The sequence below is a fragment of the Petromyzon marinus genome, chromosome 61 (assembly GCF_048934315.1).
Source record: "Petromyzon marinus isolate PM22_M1 ecotype Great Lakes invasive population chromosome 61, UKy_Petmar_22M1.pri1.0, whole genome shotgun sequence".
Taxonomy (NCBI): Eukaryota; Metazoa; Chordata; class Hyperoartia; order Petromyzontiformes; family Petromyzontidae; genus Petromyzon; species Petromyzon marinus.
In genome coordinates, this window is record NC_133727.1 from 11,956,338 (window position 1) to 11,979,895 (window position 23,558).

Sequence of the window (23,558 nt, forward strand, 5' to 3'; positions counted from 1 at the left end):
CACACACACCGTGTAGATGTACAGTCACACACACACACACCGTGTAGATGTACAGACACACACACACACCATGTAGATGTACAGACACACACACCGTGTAGATGTAGAGACACACACACACCATGTAGATGTAGAGACACACACACACCATGTAGAGGTAGAGACACACACACACCGTGTAGATGTACAGACACACACACACCGTGTAGATGTAGACACACACACACACCGTGTAGATGTAGAGACACACACACACCATGTAGATGTAGAGACACACACACACCGTGTAGATGTAGAGACACACACACCGTGTAGATGTAGAGACACACACACCGTGTAGATGTACAGACACACACACCGTGTAGATGTAGAGACACACACACACACCGTGTAGATGTACAGACACACACAGTCATGTAGATGTAGAGACACACACACACTGTGTAGATGTACAGACACACACACACACCGTGTAGATGTAGAGACACACACACACTGTGTAGATGTACAGACACACACACACACCGTGTAGATGTAGAGACACACACACCGTGTAGATGTACAGACACACACACACACCATGTAGATGTACAGACACACACACACCGTGTAGATGTAGAGACACACACACCGTGTAGATGTACAGACACACACACACACACCATGTAGATGTACAGACACACACACCGTGTAGATGTAGAGACACACACACACCATGTAGATGTAGAGACACACACACACACCATGTAGAGGTAGAGACACACACACACCATGTAGATGTAGACACACACACACCGTGTAGATGTAGACACACACACACACCGTGTAGATGTAGAGACACACACACACCATGTAGAGGTAGAGACACACACACACCGTGTAGATGTACAGACACACACACACCGTGTAGATGTAGACACACACACACCATGTAGATGTAGAGACACACACACACCATGTAGAGGTAGAGACACACACACCGTGTAGATGTACAAACACACACACACCGTGTAGATGTAGACACACACACACACCGTGTAGATGTAGAGACCCACACACACAGTGTAGATGTACAGACACACACACACACACACCGTGTAGATGTACAGACACACACACACAGTGTAGATGTAGAGACACACACACCGTGTAGATGTAGACACACACACACCGTGTAGATGTAGAGACACACACACCGTGTAGATGTACAGACACACACACACACCGTGTAGATGTAGAGACACACACACCGTGTAGATGTACAGACACACACACACACCATGTAGATGTAGAGACACACACACCCTGTAGATGTACAGACACACACACACCGTGTAGATGTACAGACACACACACACCGTGTAGATGTAGACACACACACACACCGTGTAGATGTAGAGACACACACACCGTGTAGATGTACAGACACACACACACCGTGTAGATGTACAGACACACACACACCGTGTAGATGTAGAGACACACACACCGTGTAGATGTACAGACACACACACACACCATGTAGAGGTAGAGACACACACACACCGTGTAGATGTACAGACACACACACACCGTGTAGATGTAGACACACACACACACCGTGTAGATGTAGAGACACACACACACCGTGTAGATGTACAGACACACACACACACCGTGTAGATGTAGAGACACACACACTGTGTAGATGTACAGACACACACACACCGTGTAGATGTAGAGACACACACACACACACCGTGTAAATGTAGACACACACACCGTGTAGATGTAGATACACACACACCGTGTAGATGTAGACACACACACACCGTGTAGATGTAGACACACACACACACCGTGTAGATGTAGACACACACACCGTGTAGATGTAGACACACACACACACCGTGTAGATGTAGAAGCACACACACCGTGTAGATGTAGAGACACACACACGCCGTGTAGATGTAGAGATACACACACCGTGTAGATGTACAGACACACACACACACACCGTGTAGATGTAGACACACACACACACCGTGTAGATGTAGAGACACACACACACCGTGTAGATGTAGACACACACACACACACACCGTGTAGATGCAGAGACACACACACACACACCGTGTAGATGTAGACACACACACACCGTGTAGATGTAGAGACACACACACACACCGTGTAGATGTAGAGACACACAAACACACACCGTGTAGATGCAGAGACACACACACACACCGTGTAGATGTAGACACACACACACCGTGTAGATGTTGACACACACACCATGTACATGTAGAGACACACACACACCGTGTAGATGTAGACACACACCGTGTAGATGTAGACACACACACACCGTGTAGATGTAGACACACCCACACCGTGTAGATGTAGACACACACACACACCGTGTAGATGTAGACACACACACACACACCGTGTAGATGTAGACTCACACACACACCGTGTAGATGTGGACACACACACACACACCGTGTAGATGTAGACACACACACACCGTGTAGATGTAGACTCACACACACACCGTGTAGATGTAGACACACACACACACACCGTGTAGATGTAGACACACACACACCGTGTAGATGTAGACACACACACACACCGTGTAGATGTAGACACACACACCGTGTAGATGTAGACACACACACACCGTGTAGATGTAGAAGCACACACACCGTGTAGATGTAGAGACACACACACGCCGTGTAGATGTAGAGATACACACACCGTGTAGATGTACAGACACACACACACACCGTGTAGATGTAGACACACACACACACCGTGTAGATGTAGAGACACACACACACCGTGTAGATGTAGAGACACAAACACACACACCGTGTAGATGCAGAGACACACACACACACCGTGTAGATGTAGACACACACACACCGTGTAGATGTAGAGACACACACACACACCGTGTAGATGTAGAGACACACACACACCATGTAGATGTAGAGACACACACACACCATGTAGAGGTAGAGACACACACACACCGTGTAGATGTACAGACACACACACACACCGTGTAGATGTAGACACACACACACCGTGTAGATGTAGAGACACACACACACCATGTAGATGTAGAGACACACACACACCGTGTAGATGTAGACACACACACACACCGTGTAGATGTAGAGACACACACACACCGTGTAGATGTAGAGACACACACACACACACACCGTGTAGATGTAGACACACCCACACCGTGTAGATGTAGACACACACACACACACCGTGTAGATGTAGACACACACACACACACCGTGTAGATGTAGACTCACACACACACCGTGTAGATGTGGACACACACACACACACCGTGTAGATGTAGACACACACACCGTGTAGATGTAGACTCACACACACACCGTGTAGATGTAGACACACACACACACACCGTGTAGATGTAGACACACACACACCGTGTAGATGTAGACACACACACACACACCGTGTAGATGTAGAGACACACACACCGTGTAGATGTAGACACACACACACCGTGTAGATGTAGACAAAGATCCCCCATATAGCCTTAACAGACTGTAGGGGCAAGTGCTGTTAGCGAGCACCTATGGGTGGCCAGCACCACGCCCGACCGCCTTTGTCTCCCCAGTAGCGATATTTACACACCGCACCAGGTACTCATTTTGAGGCTGAGTCGACCTAGGGGAGGCCCGGGACCGGTTCAGATAATCGTCACTGGTGTTGGCCGTGAGCGGGAATCGAACCCGGGTCGCCAGGTTCATAGCGCAGCGCGCTAACCGCTACACTATCGCTCCCCCACCTAGATGTAGACACACACACACGCACCGTGTAGATGTAGAGACACACACACACACCGTGTAGATGTAGACTCACACACTGTGTAGATGTAGACACACACACACCGTCTTGATGTAGAGACACACACACACCGTGTAGATGTAGAGACACACACACACCGTGTAGATGTAGAGACACACACACACCGTGTAGATGTAGACACACACACGTGTAGATGTAGAGACACATACACACACACACCGTGTAGATGTAGAGACACACACACACACACACACCGTGTAGATGTAGAGACACACACACACACCGTGTAGATGTCGAGACACACACACACACCGTGTAGATGTAGAGACACACACACCGTGTAGATGTAGAGACATACACACACCGTGTAGATGTAGACACACACACACACACACCGTGTAGATGTAGAGACACACACACACACACACCGTGTAGATGTAGAGACACACACACACACCGTGTAGATGTAGAGACACACACACACACCGTGTAGATGTAGAGACACACACACACCGTGTAGATGTAGAGACACACACACCGTGTGTACGCTCGACGGCGCGTGCGCTAACTGTCCACAGCAGTTGCCGCTGCTGGGCAGCAGTCGGCCTTGTGTCACTACAAATGTAAAATGAAAGACGAGCCACAGTAGTGTGATCGTGGCCATGCAATTCAAACGATGGACCATTGATTAAAACCCCTAGAGATAGTGATACACAGAGACCCATTGAGATACATGGGGACACAGAGGCTCATAGCGATACTCAGACAGATGCATGCTCAAAGGGATACAGAGTCATTAATTCCCATAGAGAAACATACAACGGCATAGAGATACATTGCGACCCATAGAGATACATAGAGACCCATAGAGATACATTGCGACCCATAGAGATACATTGCGACCCATAGAGATACATTGCGACCCATAGAGATACATTGCGACCCATAGAGATACATTGCAACCCATAAAGATACATAGAGACCCATAGAGATACATTGCGACCCATAGAGATACATTGTGACCCATAGAGATACATTGCGACCCATAGAGATACATTGCGACCCATAGAGATACATTGCGACCCATAGAGATACATTGCGACCCATAGAGATACATTGCAACCCATAGAGATACATAGAGACCCTTCGGATATACATTGACACAGAAGCTCAGACATACAAAGAGACTCATAGATATATATATTACAGACAAGCCACGGTCATGTGATTGTGGGCATGCAATCCACACTATGGCCTTATTTGGTAAAATAAAAATAGATTGACGTTTAGTTTATACTAAACCACTGTTTGTACGTTTGTTGAACTTCTTTCGTACCCTACATAGCCAACTTTGCTAATAGGAGGTGCGGGGGAAGGGCAACAAACTAAACACAAAAGGAAGTTTTAAATTAATTTGAATCTAGATGTAAAAGTACATAAGCTCCAGTGGCTTGCTAATAATGTCGTCTGCGCTCCTTCAATGGAGGAGGAACAACAAAACGACACCAACTCTCTCCTGAAGCCCCCTCCCTCTGGTCGTGCTCAGCAGCACACCTCGACACTGGCACCGAACTGCTGAACCACCACGCTGCTGCTGCTGCCGCATAGAAGTCGTGCTGGGGGTAGTTCTCACATGATTGCCCTGTATGCAAATCCCCCGTTGGGCACCATACACTATTCACGTGATGCCCACACGCGCTGAACATGCACGGTACGGCGGGTGTGGGGGGGGTGCGATTATTTTATATAACTGGCGCTGGCGATGAGAGTGGTGGGGTCGGTGGTGGCGAGGTGTGAGGGTTGCCCCACAGCTCTCGGTTGAACAAAAGAACCCCACTGAGTTGACTCCCCAAGTGCCCGCTTGCCCGCCGCTCCTCGTAGCGCCCGCCTGCCCTCTGGCTCCCGCCCACCCCTCGTAGCCCCCGCTCCTTGTAGCGCCCGCCTGCCCACTCTCTTGTAGCCCCCGCTCCTTGTAGCGCCCGCCTGCCCACCTGCTCCTTGTAGCGCCCGCTTGCCCACCCGCTCCTTGTAGCGCCCGCCTGCCCACTCTCTCGTAGCCCCCGCTCCTTGTAGCGCCCGCCTGCCCACCTGCTCCTTGTAGCGCCCGCTTGCCCACCCGCTCCTTGTAGCGCCCGCCTGCCCACTCTCTCGTAGCCCCCGCTCCTTGTAGCGCCCGCCTGCCCACTCTCTTGTAGTGCCTGCCCACTCTCTTGTAGCGCCCGCATGCCCACCCGCTGCTTGTAGCGCCCGCCTGCCCACCCGCTGCTTGTAGCGCCTGCCCACTCTCTTGTAGCGCCCGCCTGCCCACCCGCTGCTTGTAGCGCCTGCCCACTCTCTTGTAGCGCCCGCTCCTCGTGGCGCCCGCCTGCCTGCTTGCCCGCCCCGCTCCTCGTGGCGCCCGTTCCACTGCCTTTATGTCGGCGTCCCTGTAGTTTATAGGGCGGGGCCTGAAAGCGCCTCACCTGCTGTCACCCAGACGAGCCGCTATTGCCTCCGGCCTCCTCCTCCCTCTCTCCCTCCCCCTCGTCGTCTTCGGCGTCTTTCCGTTTCCGTGGGTGGCTATTCTTTTCCAGGCTGAGCTGGATTAACGATCGACATTGATCGTGCCGCCCCGTTGTGGCCGTGGAGGTGTAAATAAATAAACGGCTGAGACTCTGCACGGCTGACAAAAGCAACAATGCCACAGCGCTCCAGCAAACCCGCCGGCCCAGGCACCCCCTCCTTGAGCAGCAGGAGGGGACTTTGAGGAGACGTTGAGGGGACGTTGAAGGGACGTTGATCGGCCGTCTAGGGCAGCGGGGGCGGGTGGTTGCGTGCGGTTGGAGCCTGGCGGCTGCCCCGATTGCCACCCCGGTTAACGCCGCGGTGGGTTTTGTGTTCGGCGTGTGGTATCGCGCGCCCCTCTGCTCGCCGGTGGACGTTCAAGATCCCACGATGTTGTTTGAAAAAGGAGCTGGGTCCTCGTGGGCCAGCGCCCGGTACAAGGCTGCCGCTTGCCTCCACGCGGTGACACCGTGAGGTATCTAATGATATGAGGTCCGGCGATAATCGTACCGTCCGTTGTGTCGAATGTAATTTGAATACAATGACGGACGCCGTTTATTTTGTCCCGACAACGTCTTCGCCTCTTTCGCCCCCCAGCAAATCCCGGATGTGTCTCCCACGGGACGCTACACCACCCTGGTGCCTCTCATCTTCATCCTCACACTCGCCGCCATCAAAGAACTCATCGAGGATTATGTGAGTCCCCTGGGCGTGGACGCAACCACTGGCGGGCGCGCTAATTTTTCTGATGAGACGCGGAAAGTGGAATCTGTTCCATTATTTGTCTGCTTTGTTCCTTGTCATCGTGTTGCCCACCCACAATTCTACACTGTGATAATCTCAACCACCCACTCAGCCACCCAGCCACTCACCCACTCAGCCACGCACCCACTCACCCACTCAGACACCCAGCCACCCACTCACTCAGCCACCTACCCACTCATCCACTCAGCCATCCACCCACTCATACACTCAGCCACCCACCCACTCAGCCACGCACCCACTCACCCACTCAGACACCCAGCCACCGAACCTCTCAGCCGCTCGGCCACCAACCTACCCACCCACCCACTCAGCCATTCAGCCACACACCGACCCACCCATTCAGGCACCCATTCACACACTCAGCCACCCACCCACCCACTCAGCCATTCAGCCACACACCGACCCACCCATTCAGGCACCCATTCACACACTCAGCCACCCACCCACTCAGCCATTCAGCCACACACAGACCCACCCATTCAGGCACCCATTCACACACTCAGCCACCCACCCACTCAGCCAGTCAGCCACCCACAGACCCACCCACTCAGGTGCCCATTCACACACTCAGCCACCCACCCACCCACTCAGCCATTCAGCCACACACCGACCCACCCATTCAGGCACCCATTCACACACTCAGCCACCCACCCACCCACTCGGCCATTCAGCCACACACAGACCCACCCACTCAGGCGCCCATTCACACACTCAGCCACCCACCCACCCACTCAGCCATTCAGCCACACACCGACCCGACCACTCAGGTGCCCATTCACACACTCAGCCACACACCGACCCACCCACTCAGGTGCTCAGCCACCCACCCACCCAATTGTCAAAATTCTCAAAATATTTGTCGCTTTTCAACATTCCAGCGGTTTTGCTGAAAATCGAAATCACTTGGCATATTTCCCCATGTGACAACATGACTGGGCTGAGGCCACCCAGTTTAACCACAAACCGGTCTGTGCTAGTTAATGGGTCTTTATGTAAGTCTGCGAGTCTCTGTGCGACTATGGGTCTCTGTGTAGGTCCATCAGTCCCTATACAATTATGTGGGTCTCTGTGTAAGTCTCACTGGGGACTCAGCTACGTACCACTCACTGGAGACTCAGCCACGTACCACTCACTGTAGACTCAGCCACGTACCACTCACTGGAGACTCAGCCACGTACCACTCACTGGAGACTCAGCCACGTACCACTCACTGGAGACTCAGCCACATACCACTCACTGTAGACTCAGCCACGTACCACCCACTGGAGACTCAGCCACGTACCACTCACTGGGGACTCAGCCATGTACCACTCACTGGAGACTCAGCCACGTACCACTCACTGGGGACTCAGCCACGTACCACTCACTGGGGACTCAGCCACGTATTACTCACTGGAGACTGAGCCACGTACCACCCACTGTAGACTCAGCCACGTACCACTCACTGGAGACTCAGCCACGTACCACTCACTGGAGACTTAGCCACGTACCACTCACTGGAGACTCAGCCACGTACCACCCACTGGAGTCTCAGGCACGTACCACTCACTGGAGACTCAGCCACGTACCACTCACTGGAGACTCAGCCACGTACCACTCACTGGAGACTCAGCCACGTACCACTCACTGGAGACTCAGCCACGTACCACTCACTGGAGACTCAGCCACGTACCACTCACTGGAGACTCAGCCACGTACCACCCACTGGAGACTCAGCCACGTACCACTCACTGGAGACTCAGCCACGTACCACTCACTGGAGACTCAGCCACGTACCACTCACTGGAGACTCAGGCACGTAACCACCCACTGGAGACTCAGCCACGTACCACTCGCTGAAGACTCAGCCACGTAACACTCACTGTAGACTCAGCCACGTACCACTCACTGTAGACTCAGCCACGTACCACTCACTGTAGACTCAGCCACGTACCACCCACTGGAGACTCAGCCACGTACCACCCACTGGAGACTCAGCCACGTACCACTCACTGGAGACTCAGCCACGTACCACTCACTGTAGACTCAGCCATGTACCACTCACTGAAAGAAAATGGACTGGTTTCATCATCATCACCTTCATCACTACGTTAATGAATGGCCTTCGGCTCCACTGCACTGCCTCCGTCCGTGGCCTCCTTTCATTCGCTCCATGAGAGTCACTGGCGCTGCTTCGCTCGGGTCGGCCGCGCTGCCTCGTCCGTCCTGCGTATTTGCTGTTTGTAAGCGGCGGCGGCGTCTACAGCTGTTTCGCCGCTCGTTCCGTTTGTCCCGTCCCGCGGCGCCTGTCCCGTGGGGGGCACACCGAGGCGTTTCGCGTAAATCGGGAACAATAGCTCGGCCCGCTTTCTCGCGAACGTTAAATTTTAATTTTGATCCACTAATTGCCCCGCGCCTGTTCTTTGTGCGACGCCGATAATAACGCGCCGGGCCGGTACGAGCCGGCATGCGGCGTCGAGGCTAATCTCCGGGCGTTATCCGGCACCTGTGAGCCCGGTCGTTACGGCAACCCCTCCTCCACACGCTGTAAGCCGCCGTTGTCACGGTAACGGTTTTTATTTAGTGTTGCCGAGCCCCTGGCTTTGCGATTGGTGGGGCTTGCGGGTGAGAGTCGAGGGGGGGGGGGGTGATGAAGGGTGAGAAGATTGAGAGAAATAAATAACCGCTGTAGATTTTATTTTTTATTGTTACCTTGTACTTTGCCTGGAGCCAATGATCGTTCGTGGCAGGCGTATGTTCCCATTCTCGTCGTATAAATCACGGCGCTGGCGCGTTCACCGGCACTGCCGCGTTGCTCACTGTATTCTCCTCGGCTCTTGTCACGATGGGACGGTGCCGTATTGGTTCGGAGCGCCGAGCCAGCGACGCTGAGGCCCTGAGTTCGCATCCGGCTCTCGGCCGCCCGTGATTAAATGGGGTTCTCGTGGAACAATTCACGTTACATTTGATATGTTTATTCACTTAACGTGGCAACATTTCAGCTTTCAGAATGAAAAATATTGGTTTTGGATCTGTGTGATGAACCATTTCTCTGAAAAAGACGAATGAGCAGACGAAACGGCCTGTCACATTAAATTCGTGTCGCCACGTAAAACAATATACGCGTATCTCTCGCACAACCGAGCAGCCGAATGGCCTTCTGGGAGCGCATCATATCAGCAGCATTGTTTCTAGACAAGCAAAACTCTGGACTGTTTTCATCATACAGTGTCTCATGAGCACGGTTCGGCTTACTTGAATCGATGCCGGAGAACTCTGAGATGTTTCTCTGCAGCTGGGCGTGTGGGACAGCATGGGTGGGCCGCTCGTGTGTGCTTGAAAGCATCTCAGAAGCAGTGCTCTGACATCTGCTTCTGTGGGCCGTTCTCGAACGCACAGGGTGATGATGCACTGCCGTGTGAGAGTTCCACAATGAACGCTAAGTCTCATGATGCTAATCCTGTCATTTAAATAAAATTTGGGAAAAAATTAAAACGTGCCCTGTTCTCTGGCTGTGTGGCACAGTCACAGAGAGCAGTGCCCAGGCAGCACCCACGGCTAGCCGAAGCGACGGGCACTGGGGGAGAGAGGCAGCCGAGTGGCAGCCAACAGCGGGAAAGCGGCCCCCAAGAGACGCCTACCGCGGAAACGGAGCGACGACGTCGGCTCGTGTGCCCGCGCTGGGCGGATTGTGGCATCGCGGATTCGTGTGTCGAAGGGCGGTGACTTGGTAGGGGAGGCCTTCATCCAGCAGTGGATTGATCAAAGCTGCCGATGACAATGACGATCAGGGAGATCTGCGAGCAACCTTGCCGAGGTGGATTTTGAAATCTGCTCAATGACGATGATAAAGACGATGAGGACGACGATGACGATAAAGACGACGATGACGACGATAAAGACGATGAGGACGACGATGATGACGATGATGTTTGTGTTGCGTGTGCGTGAGGTGGAGCGAACGCGAAGAGCGATTGCGGTGTGCGAGGGTGACAGCAGTGGATAGACCATGGCTCGAGATGATGAGGGAGCTGCCGATGACCTCGTGCATCTTTTGTTTGTGTTCAACAGAAGCGACACTCGGCTGACAGCACGGTGAACAGGAAAAGGACTCTGGGTAAGGCCACACAGTTGTACCACGTGGACACCAGATCACAGTTTACCAAATTATATATTTTTATAATTTTATCTCAATTATGCTCTCGGTGAGAATCCGCTCGTAAAAATCTCTCCGAGCGGTGCAACGCTCCTTCGTGTAGGAGAAAGATGCGGATATCACAGAACTACCTCCGAGGTCCCATCCAGTGACCTTCCCGGTCCGCACATGGCAGAGAGCGGCGCCGTCCCACTCGCTCGTTCGTCGCACGACAGTCAAACCGATTATATATTTATATTCCCCGAGCTGGAATTCAGGCAAATTAACCCTTCCCCGTTCCGGAGTGCACTGCAAGTCGCAGGGTGTGGGGTGTCCCCCGTTCACCGCTGAATCCCGGAACACGCAAGTGGCTCCGCGTGCATTTTACTTCAAGAGGCGTAGCAGCAGCGCCGTTGTTTTTAAAGACGTTGTTACTCACCGCGGAGAATCACGGTGACACGATCGCCGCACTCTCCGATAGCTGGCGCCAATCTCTGCCGCACTCCTTCCGGTTTCGTTGTGATCATGAACACGCGCGTCATCAAACGCCTGCGCACCATCAAACGCGCGCATCACCAAACGCACGCCATCAAACGCACGCGCATCGTCAAACTCACGCGCGTCATCAAACGCACGGGCGCCATCAAACTCACGGGCGCCATCAAACTCACGGGCGCCATCAAACTCACGCCATCAAACTCACGGGTGCCATAAAACTCACACGCGGCATCAAACTCACGGGCGCCATCAAACTCACGGGCGCCATCAAACTCACGGGCGCCATCAAACTCACGGGCGCCATCAAACTCACGGGTGCCATCAAACTCACGGGCGCCATCAAACTCACGGGCGCCATCAAACTCACACGCGCCATCAAACTCACGGGTGCCATCAAACTCACGGGTGCCATCAAACTCACGGGCGCCATCAAACTCACGGGCGCCATCAAACTCACACGCGGCATCAAACTCACGGGCGCCATCAAACTCACGGGCGCCATCAAACTCACGGGCGCCATCAAACTCACGGGCGCCATCAAACTCACGGGTGCCATCAAACTCACGGGCGCCATCAAACTCACGGGCGCCATCAAACTCACACGCGCCATCAAACTCACGGGTGCCATCAAACTCACGGGTGCCATCAAACTCACGGGCGCCATCAAACTCACGGGCGCCATCAAACTCACGGGCACCATCAAACTCACACCCGCCATCAAACTCACACCCGCCATCAAACACACGCGCGCCATCAAACTCACGGGCGCCATCAAACTCACGCCATCAAACTCATGCGCGCCATCAAACTCACACGCGCCATCAAACTCACGGGCGCCATCAAACTCACGGCCGCCATCAAACTCATGGGCGCCATCAAACTCACGCGTGCCATCAAACTCACGGGCGCCATCAAACGCGCGCCATCAAACTCACGGGCGCCATCAAACTCACGCGTGCCATCAAACTCACGGGCGCCATCAAACTCACGGGCGCCATCAAACTCACGGGTGCCATCAAACTCACGGGCGCCATCAAACTCACGGGCGCCATCAAACTCACACGCGCCATCAAACTCACGGGTGCCATCAAACTCACGGGTGCCATCAAACTCACGGGCACCATCAAACTCATGGGCGCCATCAAACTCACACCCGCCATCAAACTCACGGGTGCCATCAAACACACGCGCGCCATCAAACTCACGGGCGCCATCAAACTCACGCCATCAAACTCATGCGCGCCATCAAACTCACACGCGCCATCAAACTCACGGGCGCCATCAAACTCACGGCCGCCATCAAACTCATGGGCGCCATCAAACTCACGCGTGCCATCAAACTCACGGGCGCCATCAAACTCATGGGCGCCATCAAACTCACGCGTGCCATCAAACTCACGGGCGCCATCAAACGCGCGCCATTAAACTCACACGCGCCATCAAACTCACGCACGTCATCTTCCTTCGTACCACGCGAAGCCAACCGTGCTAATCGGAGCTACTAAGACATTGAGACGCTCTGCCACACTGCCCTTGCCATCCTCACAGTGCTGAAGAACGGAAGTTGGGAGAGCATCCACTGGAAAGAGGTGCTGCCTCACCTCACTCACCTCACTCACCTCACTCACCTCACCTCATTCACCTCACTCACCTCACCTAACTCACCTCACTCACCTCACGTCACTCACCTCACCTCACCTCACTCATCTCACTCACCTCAACTCATTCACCTCACTCACCTCACCTCACTCACCTCACCTCACTCACCTCATTCACCTCACTCACCTCACCTCACTTACCTCACTCACCTCAACTCACCTCACCTCACTCACCTCACTCACCTCACCTCACTCACCTCACTCACCTCACTCACCTCACCTCACTCACCTCACCTCACCTCATTCACCTCACCTCACTCACCTCACTCACCTCACCTCACTCACCTCACTCACCTCACTCACTTCAACTCACTCACCTCACTCACCTCACGCACCTCACCTCACTCACCTCATTCCCCTCCACTTAAGGCCTCCTTGGTCCGTCCGGGGGTCTATAAAATGAGTACCATTTTGTGGGAAGTCAGCAGTAGGGGCGTCACGGTGGCTAGGAGATGTCAACCGCCTTGACGCTGCCTCCGCTGTCTGTCCGCTGTGGGCCGACGTCGTCGCGTTTCCCCAGCCGGTGAAGTTACAAAGTCCCTGAATCGCCACGAGACAAAACCCGCACGTTCAGACTCCCACAGTGCGTCCACTGAGCCCCCTTGGGTTACGGCCGTGTATAAACTATTAAAAAACGCATAAACTATTTATTTATTATTACCCTGTGAGGACCCACTGAACTACGTAGCTGTTTTTCAGAAGCGACTTGGCTATCACAAATGATAGCTCAACGAAGAGTGGCTTATCGTGTTGAAATGTATAACAGCCAAATACTCTAAACGCACGTTTGTAAACGTGGAGGGTTAAACCGGAGCACCCGGAGAAAAATCCACGCGATCGCGGGCAGAACACGCAAACTCCGAATATACAGCAGACGTCAGGGTCGGGATCGAACCCACAACCTCCAGCATACCAGGCGAGGGAGTTAACATCTCCTAGCCACCGTGGAGCCCCGCGTGCACGGCTCTTTTGCTCGGTTCGCTGCTGTATGATGGGGGGCACGCCAGCTGAAACGCCGTGGGCAATGTCCTTAATTCCCGCCTCCATCACCACCACCACCACCACCCAGCGGTATAATTGGGCACGCGTGTGGTGGGGTCAAAAGTGGCTACTCCCACCTCGACCGGGATGCCTGCCCAGCCGTGGAGAGGGGCTCTGCACAGCTCCCTCCGGTGAAGGCCCTTCCCACAGCCGTGGCGAGAGCGAGCGCTTGCGGGGCTGCTTCTACGCCTTCCTTCTCCACCGACGATAAGTTTCGAGGGCCACCCTCTCGCTCCAAGAGGCCACGGGTGGCCTCTGCCCCGGCGCGCAGTCCGTGGCGCTGGGGCTCTGACTCCGCCTGCGATTATATTGCGCCATTGCCTCCGCAGAAATACATTTTTTTGCGCACGTCAGCTGCCATCGCCTCGGAACATTGCTGGCAGTAAACTCGTAAACCACTCCTCTTCTTTTCGAACCAAAGTCAACAGACACGCTCCGTTATCGCACGCGTGCAGCAATGCACCGTTGACCTTAAGGCCACGTCATACGGGGCGTCGTACTACGACGTCGCACGATAACAGGGCCCCACGACGATCGTCCCCCGTGCCAACGTATACGACGCACACTCTTCAGTCGTCGATCGATAAGGGAACGACAGGTAGATTGCGAGCGTCGTGTGGTTTGTTGGCGGAGACAAACGATCCATCGACCGGTGTTTAGCAAGCGCCGTGATGGCCGGAGGTAAGCGAGCAGCTCGGAGGTCACAGCGGTGAGCCGGCACGGTTCAGATCCCGGGTTCGAACCCAGGCTTCGGCCAAACCGGGTTCTCAACGAGTCGATGGTTCTTGTCACGGTGACTGTACAAAAAATAAAAACCCATTGTGTAGAATTTGGTCGTGCTCTTAAATCTGGCCAAATTCGACCTCTGAGAATAAAATGATACCGGTTCGATCGTCACGCAACGAGCATTACATTCATGTGGCTGAGCCGGTGGAAAACTGCTGCCCTGTACCGTGCGGTCCAGAGATCACTTGAAGAAGAAGGAATCTCAGAAGTAGCTCTGTCATATCCACTCCTTCGGGCCGTTCTAGAACACAGAGGGTTGCGCTGCCCTGGGACACGATGCGATGAGCACGATCGGGATATGGTTCAGGGTGGGGGGGGGGTGTAAATGTCGGCATTTAATAAAAACCAGAAAAGCCTCACAAGGTGGTGGCATGAACAGGACTACGGTGGCCATGCATATCCCTGGCTACCACGACTTCCCTCACCATGCAGGCCTCACCGGCATGGTGTGTATACCCCTGGCTACTGCGACCTCCCTCACCATGATGGCCTCACAGGCATGGTGTGTATACCCCTGGCTACCACGACCTCCCACGCCATGCCGGCCTCACCGCTCGTCGCAGTTTCCCAACATCGCCCACTCTCCTCGAGGCAGCTGCTGTGCTGGGAAATCTCTTTAAGTCTTCCTGGAACTTTAAACGTCCTGGTTCGATGTTCCCCGAAGCTGCTCATGGTCCTCCCTAAACCGCATCCACTGCACAAACTGTGGCAGCAGGCGGATATCCTGATGATCCGCAAATGTAAAATTAAAAACTCTCCAGTATCGTGCGGCTGAGGTCATCGTGAACAGACCGCACGACGTACAACAACGCGACGCTCCGACCCACGAATACGAAGACGGGGACATCGCGGCGATTATATGCTCCGCTTGCTCCCGACACGGTTATCCGGCTTCACCTCCTGAATGTGAGAGTCGTTGCTCTGCATCAGCATCAGCAGATGTACGACACGAAGAAGACTGCTCTTTCAATGTCCTGGGTTTTGTCACTTGTGTAGCAGTAGTAGTCGTAGTAGTAATAATAATAATAATGATGATACAGTCCGCCCCCCAAGGCACCCGTAGTTCTCTTGCCTCTTCCGCCATCGTGCGACGTTCTCCCTCTCTTATCTTATCATCATACATTCATAAAGCGCCTTAACTAAGGCGCGGTACGGTGAACTAACTGTGGTACAAGATGGTTGGTGAGATGAAACGAGGCGAGTGGGATGGGATTTGTGGTGGTGGTGGTGACATTGCGTGGAATAAAGGAAGATAGAAATGAGATGAGTGGATTGATGATGGGTGGCCATGGGGAGTTGGGGAAAGGGAAGGAGGCGTTAATATGAGTGGAGAGGACAACAAGGGGAGAAGGAAGGGTGGGGCAAGAAATAATAAGTGGGTTTTAAGAGAGGAGTGGAAGGCAGTGCGACAGGGTGATTGACATGCAAGGGCAGTGTGTTTCAGTGAAGAGGAGGGGGGGGGGGGCTAGGAGAGAGAATGAGCAAAACCGAGACGGTACGCACGGAGGAGGAGGAACGGAAAGAGACAGCGAAGCGACTGGGTTTTGCAGTACCTCGAATCGATGAGAACCCCGCCAATTACAGACAGCACTTGTCCCCTACAGACGGCTAAACGGGTGGTAGTGGTGGGGGTGATGGGGGGGGGATTCTTTGTGCTTTGTCAGGCAGCTGATCGCGTGATGCTGCGCACCGACACGCTCCGCCGTTCCGCGCGGCCGGGTGCTCCTGACTACTCCCCTTTCAATGGGGGCGGGGTGGGGGAATTAGCGACATTAAATTTTAATGTATGTGGCCTGGCTAATGGATGACAATTACATTGGACACGCACGCCTCGGATCGGGTTCTATCGAAACCTTCTGTCCTACAACGGTGTGGATAAACTCGCACGGCCGTGCGTGGCTGTTGCCACCAGTACATCGTCATCATCATTGTCGCCATCATTGTCGTCATCGTCGTTGTCGCTGTTATTGTCATCATCCTTGTCATCATCGTTGTCGCCATCATCACAGCAAAATAGCTGTATCAAGTGAAGAGCTCTGAGACACCCGAGATTATATACAGGTTAAGGGGGGGGGGGAGGAGCCAGGAAGGGACGTGGGTGGGGAGGGGGAGGGCTAAGTTAAGCCGCCTTTTGTTATGCTGCAGGGGGTTCGGGGGGAGCGGTGGTGCAACTGCACGAGAGCGAGTACAACACACTGGAAGAAATGGAAATGGCTGTGCAATTATAAGGCATCTAAAGTTTTACTTGGTTGATTACATCTTTCCAATGGTTGCTCAATTTAAACCATCCTCTCGGTTGAAGTTGTTTCTATGTTTGTATATCTGGATGGCTTCATGGACAAATCTTTGGTAATAACCGGGAGGTTTGCATGGTACTTTTGGTATCGGAGAAAACAATGTCATGAGAACCCGCTGTGTTGAAACAATGATCAGCCACTGCCAAATAATTCGTTCTGCCCTGTTTCAAATCTGATTTGTGCTCGCGAATTCGGTTATAAATATGTCGTTTCGTCTCCCCGATATAGCAGTCACCACAGGTACAACTCAATTTGTAAACACCGGGGTACTGTAAGTCAGGAATGACATCCTTTACGGATGGGAACCGACGACCTCCTGTATACCAAGCAAAGTAGTTAATATCTCCTAGCCACCGTGTTTATTATATGTTAAGGGTGGCCCTCAACATAGAAAGTCGTGGGCTGCAGTCCCTGCGGACCGCACGCTGAACGGCCTCACGGCCGCGGCTCACTCTGCCCCGTGGGCATTACGACAGCCTCCCTCCCTCCCTCCAGGTGGCGGTGGGCGACCTCGTCAAGGTCACCAATGGGCAGCACCTGCCGGCGGACCTCATCCTCCTCTCCTCCAGGTGACAGAGGGAGTCGCTGCGTCACGGTCGCCACGGCGATCCATTCGGCCGGTCTCGTCGCGTCTCGGAAGCTAAGCGGGGTTTGGGCCTGGGCAGTGCTCGGATGGGTGACCACCACACGGAGAACAGGCGCTACAGGCCGCGGGGCGACGTCAGCAGCAGACGGCAGAATGGCAGAATCCATTGTTGTCCTGTACGTCTATGCCCCCCCCCCCACCTTCACTGAACAAATGCTGAACTTGCGCAGTGAAGTTTGGTCTTCTAAGCCCCATAGCGTGGGGAGGCCCTCGTTCAGCGTGGATTGACACAAGAGCCGTACGTGGATATGACATGGTTGAGCGTGTGTCGATTTCGGTGGCCGCATCAACATCGCCATCCCCGTGGTTACCGTCATCGTAGTCATCAGCGGCGGCATCACTCTCATCGTTATCGGCGGCGCCATCATCGATATCATTGCTATCAGCAGCCGGTACGCAACATTTGATCCAATCGTAGGTTCATATAAAATCTCACGCCTACGGAGCACGCACGCACCTCTTCGCTTGCCGAAGCGCAGTGCGTGGAGAGAGTTTGAAGAGCGTAACGCAGCGCTTAGGGGAGGCCAGGTATCGCAGCGCCTAAGATCGGTGGAGGTGTGCCGCCAGGGTTAGTTAACGGTTGACACATTGGGCGGCCCATTAGGCCCCGGGATCGATAGGAGCTTGTGCGTTTGAGCGGCGTGGCGCTGCTAGAGAGCGCAGCTGGGGAAGGTTTTTGTTCGTTTCCTGGCAGCTCCCGGCAGCATTCCATGGCCAGGGGACGGCGGAGCTAATCGCTGCAGCGCTGCGGTGAAGCAAGCCGCATTCTGAACACATGATGTCGAGTACGGTTGTTTTTTTCTCCTTGAAAAGTCACCGTGTTCCTGGTGAGCGCGTGTCAAGCGTTTGGTTAATTTGTTTTGCTGCATCGGTGTGGTGACGTCGTCTGGCGCAGTGAGCCCCAAGGGATGTGTTACATCGAAACCTCGAGCTTGGACGGAGAAACCAACCTCAAAATCAGACAGGTACCCGTCGCAGCGCACCGCGCAAAACCCATCGGTACACCCGCACATCAGCCCACGGAAAACCGCGGGGTTGCGTCTGCGGTTAAGCGTTGCCGCAATGCTTGTATTGCACATCCGTGCATGCGCGTGGTGTCACCGCTGTGCTGTGGCCACCCGCCACCGTGGCCGCGCTGATTTTGCTCGTGTAGAGGGAGGCAGAGTCGTGTCCGTACAGGCACGGCTGTTTTTAGCCCGGCGTTGAGGTCGGAGCCTGGGTTGGCGACGGACTCGTTACTACTCGTAGGCGGCTGAAGTCTGGAGTCGAACCTAGGTTCTCAGCGGTGTCGCTCAAGACCTTTGAGCCACCCAGGGCCAGTGTAACATAGGGCAGAATGAAAGCGTCACATGCCTTGGCATGTACGTGCGAGGTAATCGGACTTTTACAACGTTCCGTTGGCTGGGTCACGTAGCCCGCATGCCCAAGCCATCTTATGTTTGGCCAGATGGAGGGGGCTAAAAACAGGCTCAGCACGGGCTGGAGAAGAGATGGACTGATGCAGTACAGGAAGATGTAGAGCTGAGTGGACATGCCGAGCGGTGTCAAGATCGGCCTCTGTGGAGGAGACGCTACTGGGCAGTTGGAGGCAGTCGCCCTCCAACAACAGCCGCGGGCAGAGCAGCAACGCTCACAACAACGAGCGGAGCGCCCGGTGGCTAAAACGCAGCAAGTTGGCACAGTAGGGGGTACAGCTGATGCATCTTCCAGTCATCTCAGTCGGTCAACCAGTGGCACCTGGGTCCGCCCCGTGGCATCCCGTCGGCGAGCCATCGACACTTCACGTACGTGGCCTCAAAGTGCACCTGGCCCGGCACGGATGCCGTGGCGACGTCACTTAGTGGTGAATGGCGGCCGTTGGTATTGGTGCTTTAACATTGCACCTTGGTCTGTGCTCCACTGCACATCCGGGGGCACGCGCAGCACCGCGGTGCCGTCACTACGGCGCTCTCTCGCTCCCTGGTGGACGGTGAGAGTCCAGGCAGGTTGAGCGGGGGAGGGAACGCCGACTTAGAGACACCGCGTGGGGAGGCATGAGGAGTGGCGATGCTCGCTCGGAGGCGAGAGCCCTGCTGAGGAAGCTGCGGCGGGGCCGGGGACGCGGAGGGAGAAGCTGAGCGGCAGAGCTAGAAGAATGTTGTTTGACGACTTGAAGGCAGGGCGGCGCGGTGGTGAGTGGGGGGGTAGATGACGAGAGAGGAACGGGAGGGGTGGCGGGAGGCTTCGCCAGCTTGCGCTGCCGGCGCGTTCCCACGTTGAGGGTGTTTACCCATGGGCAGAGCCGCTGAGTCACCTGTGGTGTGAGTGAATGAGCTGCCAAGTGAGCAAGCTGGTGACTGCGTGTACGTGTGCATATTCAACTTTTTTTGCACCGTACGTAGCCGGCGTGCTCATCAGAGGTGCGTTGCTGAGTGAGAGCATGGGGGCGATGGGTGATTAAGTGATTCGGTGGGTGAGTGAGTGAGTAATAAGTGAGCAAGTAAGTGGATAATTTACTGAGTGAATGTGTTGGGTTGGTGAGTGAGTGAACGAATGAGAGAGAGGGTGAGCGAGCGAGTGAATGAATGAGAGAGATGGTGAGTGAGCAGGTGAATGAATAAGAAACAGGGTAAGCGAGCGAGTGAACGAATGAGTGAGACAGTGAGTGAGTGCGTTAATGAATGAGAGAAAGGGTGAGCGAGCGAGTGAAGGGCTGAGAGCGAGCGAGGGGCGCGTTGAGTGTGCGTGCCGCTGCCCCGCGTGTCCCTCGCGCCGCAGGGCCTGGCACTGACGAGCGGCGGCGTCTCCGCCGAGCAGCCGGCCGCAGCAAGCGGCCGCATCGAGTGCGAGCCTCCAAACCGCTTCCTCTACGACTTCATGGGCAACATCAACCTGGACGGGCACAGGTCAGCCACGCCACCCACGCCACCCTCGCCACCCACCCTCGCCACCCTCGCCACTCACTCTCGGAGCTTTCGGTGCCTGTGCGGGTGGTGAGGGTGTGGTCCGCGTGGCTCTGTGGGTGCAGTCCGCAGCCGCTGGGGCCAGACCAGGTGCTGCTGCGTGGCGCTCAGCTGAGGAACACCCAGTGGGTGGTGGGCGTCACCGTCTACACGGGCCACGATACCAAGCTCATGCAGGTACCCCCACGCCCTCGTCACTCACGCCACCCACTTCACCAGCACTATCCAGGCCACCCACGTCACCCACGTCACCCTCGCCACGCACGCCACCCTCGCCACGCACGCCGGTGCCGAGTGGTGTCTCCGCCGGCCCCGTGCCTGTATGTGTGTTTTCTCGTGGGGGGCGGTGGCGGAGCGGTTAGCTCACTGTGCTGCAAACCCAGCGACCCGAGTTTGATTCCTGCTCAAGGCCACCATTAGTGATACCTATCTTAACCGGTCCTGGGCCTCCTCTTGGTCAAATCAGCCTCAAAAAGAGTACCTGGTACCTGGTGCAATATGTAAACATCACCACTAGGGAGACAAAGGCGGCCCGGCATGGTGGTGGCCACCCACCCCCTCGTGTGCCATGCCGGTTTTCAGAGGTGCTCGCTTACAGTACTTGCCCCAACAGTCTGTTAAGGCTACACGAGAGATCTTTGTGTGTGTGTATGCGCCTGTGCGCGTGTGTGTGTATGCGCATGTGCGCGTGTGTGTATGCGCATGTGCGCTTGTGTGTGCGTGTGTGTGCGTACGTACGTGCATGTGTGTGTGTTCGTATGTGGGGGTGGAGTGTCCGTACAAAGTACCCAGGCAGGTGCTTAGTTTTGGTCGGGCTGATGGTAAGGCACCGCCTCTTAGCGGCAAGCTCCAGGTTCAGCAGCAACGTCTCCAACTCCTCCTCTGAGTGAGCAACAATTACCAAATCATCGGCATACATAACGTGGTTGAGCAATAGGGAGCCATCCCTTGACCGCACGTAGGCATCGATCAGCCTCTCATTGTATCTGCACCAGATGGAAATTCCTCCAGTACAACAATCGAAGGCTTCACGAACTACGTGGTCGAAATAGATGTTAAATAATGTGGGAGCCAGGGGACATCCCCGTCGCACCCCAAGGTGAACAGGGAATGGTTCCGACTCCTGGCCACGTAGTTTTACCTGAACCCGCTCACCATCATGAAGGTCCTTAATGATCGTGAGCAGAGAGTCAGGGATTCTGAAAGCACGAAGAACAACCCAGAGCCCAGGCCTACTGATGATATCCTAGGCCTTGAACAGGTCAATAAAGCAGAGATATAGGTCTTGTTGGAATTCCCTACACCTCTGCTGGTGATGGGGCAGTTGTGGAGAGAGTGGAGAGTTTCCCATACCTGGGCAGTGTGCTCATAACCGGCTCTGGTTTGACAGCAGAGGTCTCACTTCGAATCAGTCGAGCGGCATTATCTTTTCATCGGTTGCATAACGCTGTGTGGAAGCTACCTGGTCTGTCGCTCCGCACGAAGCTTCAGGTCTTCTCGGCCATAGTCCATTCCCTCCCTTCTCTACGCTTGCGAAACGTGGACCCCCCTAATGGAGCATCTTCTCCGGTTATAAACATTTAGGTTGGCCTGCCTATGATCCTCCGGCAGGCAAGGCTGCGTTGGGTGGGTCATGTAGCCCGCATGCCTAGTCACCGCATGCCTAACCAGCTTTTGTTCGGCCAGATAGAGGGGGCTAAACGGGCGTGGCACGGGCTGGAAAAGAGATGGAGTGATGTGGTACAGGAGGATGTGGAGCTGAGTGGACTTGCCGATGACTGGTACCAGCGGTGTCAAGATCGGCCTCTGTGGAGGAGGCTCGTGAAGGACACTACTGGGCAGTTGGAGGTAGTTGTTCTCCAACAACAACGGAGGGCGGATGAGCGACGCTCACAACAATGAGCGGAGCGCCGGGTGGCTAAAGCATAGCAAGTTGGCTCAGTAGGGGGCATAGGTGGTGCATCAGCCAGTCATCTTAGTAAGTCCACCCGTGGCACCTGGGTCTGCCCCGTGACCTCCTGCCAGCGGGTGTTCGACACTTCACCTGGCCTCAACGTGCACATAGCCTGGCACAAGCGTTGTGGTGACGTCACCGCCACTTAGTGGCGAATGGCGGTTATGTTATGTGCGTGTGTGTGTACGTGCGTGTGCTTGCGTGTGCGTGCGTGTGTGTGCGTGCGTGCGTGATCTCAGAACTCGACGAGCGCGCCGCTGAAGAGGTCGAACATGGACAAGGTGACCAATGTGCAGATCCTCATCCTCTTCGTCATCCTCCTCGCCATGGCGCTCATCAGCTCGATCGGCGCCGAGGTGTGGAACCGAGAGCACAGCAAGGGCGACTGGTACCTGGGCTTCATGGGTGAGCGCCCACCCGCCCGTCCTCACACCCAACCTATCCTGGCACGGTTATCGGGGTGACATCAC

General features: G+C 54.7%; 1 protein-coding gene across 5 annotated transcripts in view; it reads left to right on the top strand.

Moving 5' to 3' along the window:
- The window catches only part of LOC116955769 (phospholipid-transporting ATPase IA-like), a 139,629-nt gene that overhangs the window by 63,054 nt on the left and 53,017 nt on the right, over positions 1-23,558 (top strand). For all 5 annotated transcript variants that reach the window (XM_076053575.1, XM_032977085.2, XM_032977084.2 and 2 more), the window contains exons 5-12: positions 6,985-7,083; positions 11,203-11,248; positions 13,313-13,353; positions 18,042-18,115; positions 19,088-19,157; positions 20,950-21,077; positions 21,200-21,311; positions 23,328-23,493. In XM_076053575.1, coding sequence (XP_075909690.1) covers positions 6,985-7,083; positions 11,203-11,248; positions 13,313-13,353; positions 18,042-18,115; positions 19,088-19,157; positions 20,950-21,077; positions 21,200-21,311; positions 23,328-23,493 — 736 coding nt within the window. The remainder of the gene's footprint in view (positions 1-6,984; positions 7,084-11,202; positions 11,249-13,312; positions 13,354-18,041; positions 18,116-19,087; positions 19,158-20,949; positions 21,078-21,199; positions 21,312-23,327; positions 23,494-23,558) is intronic.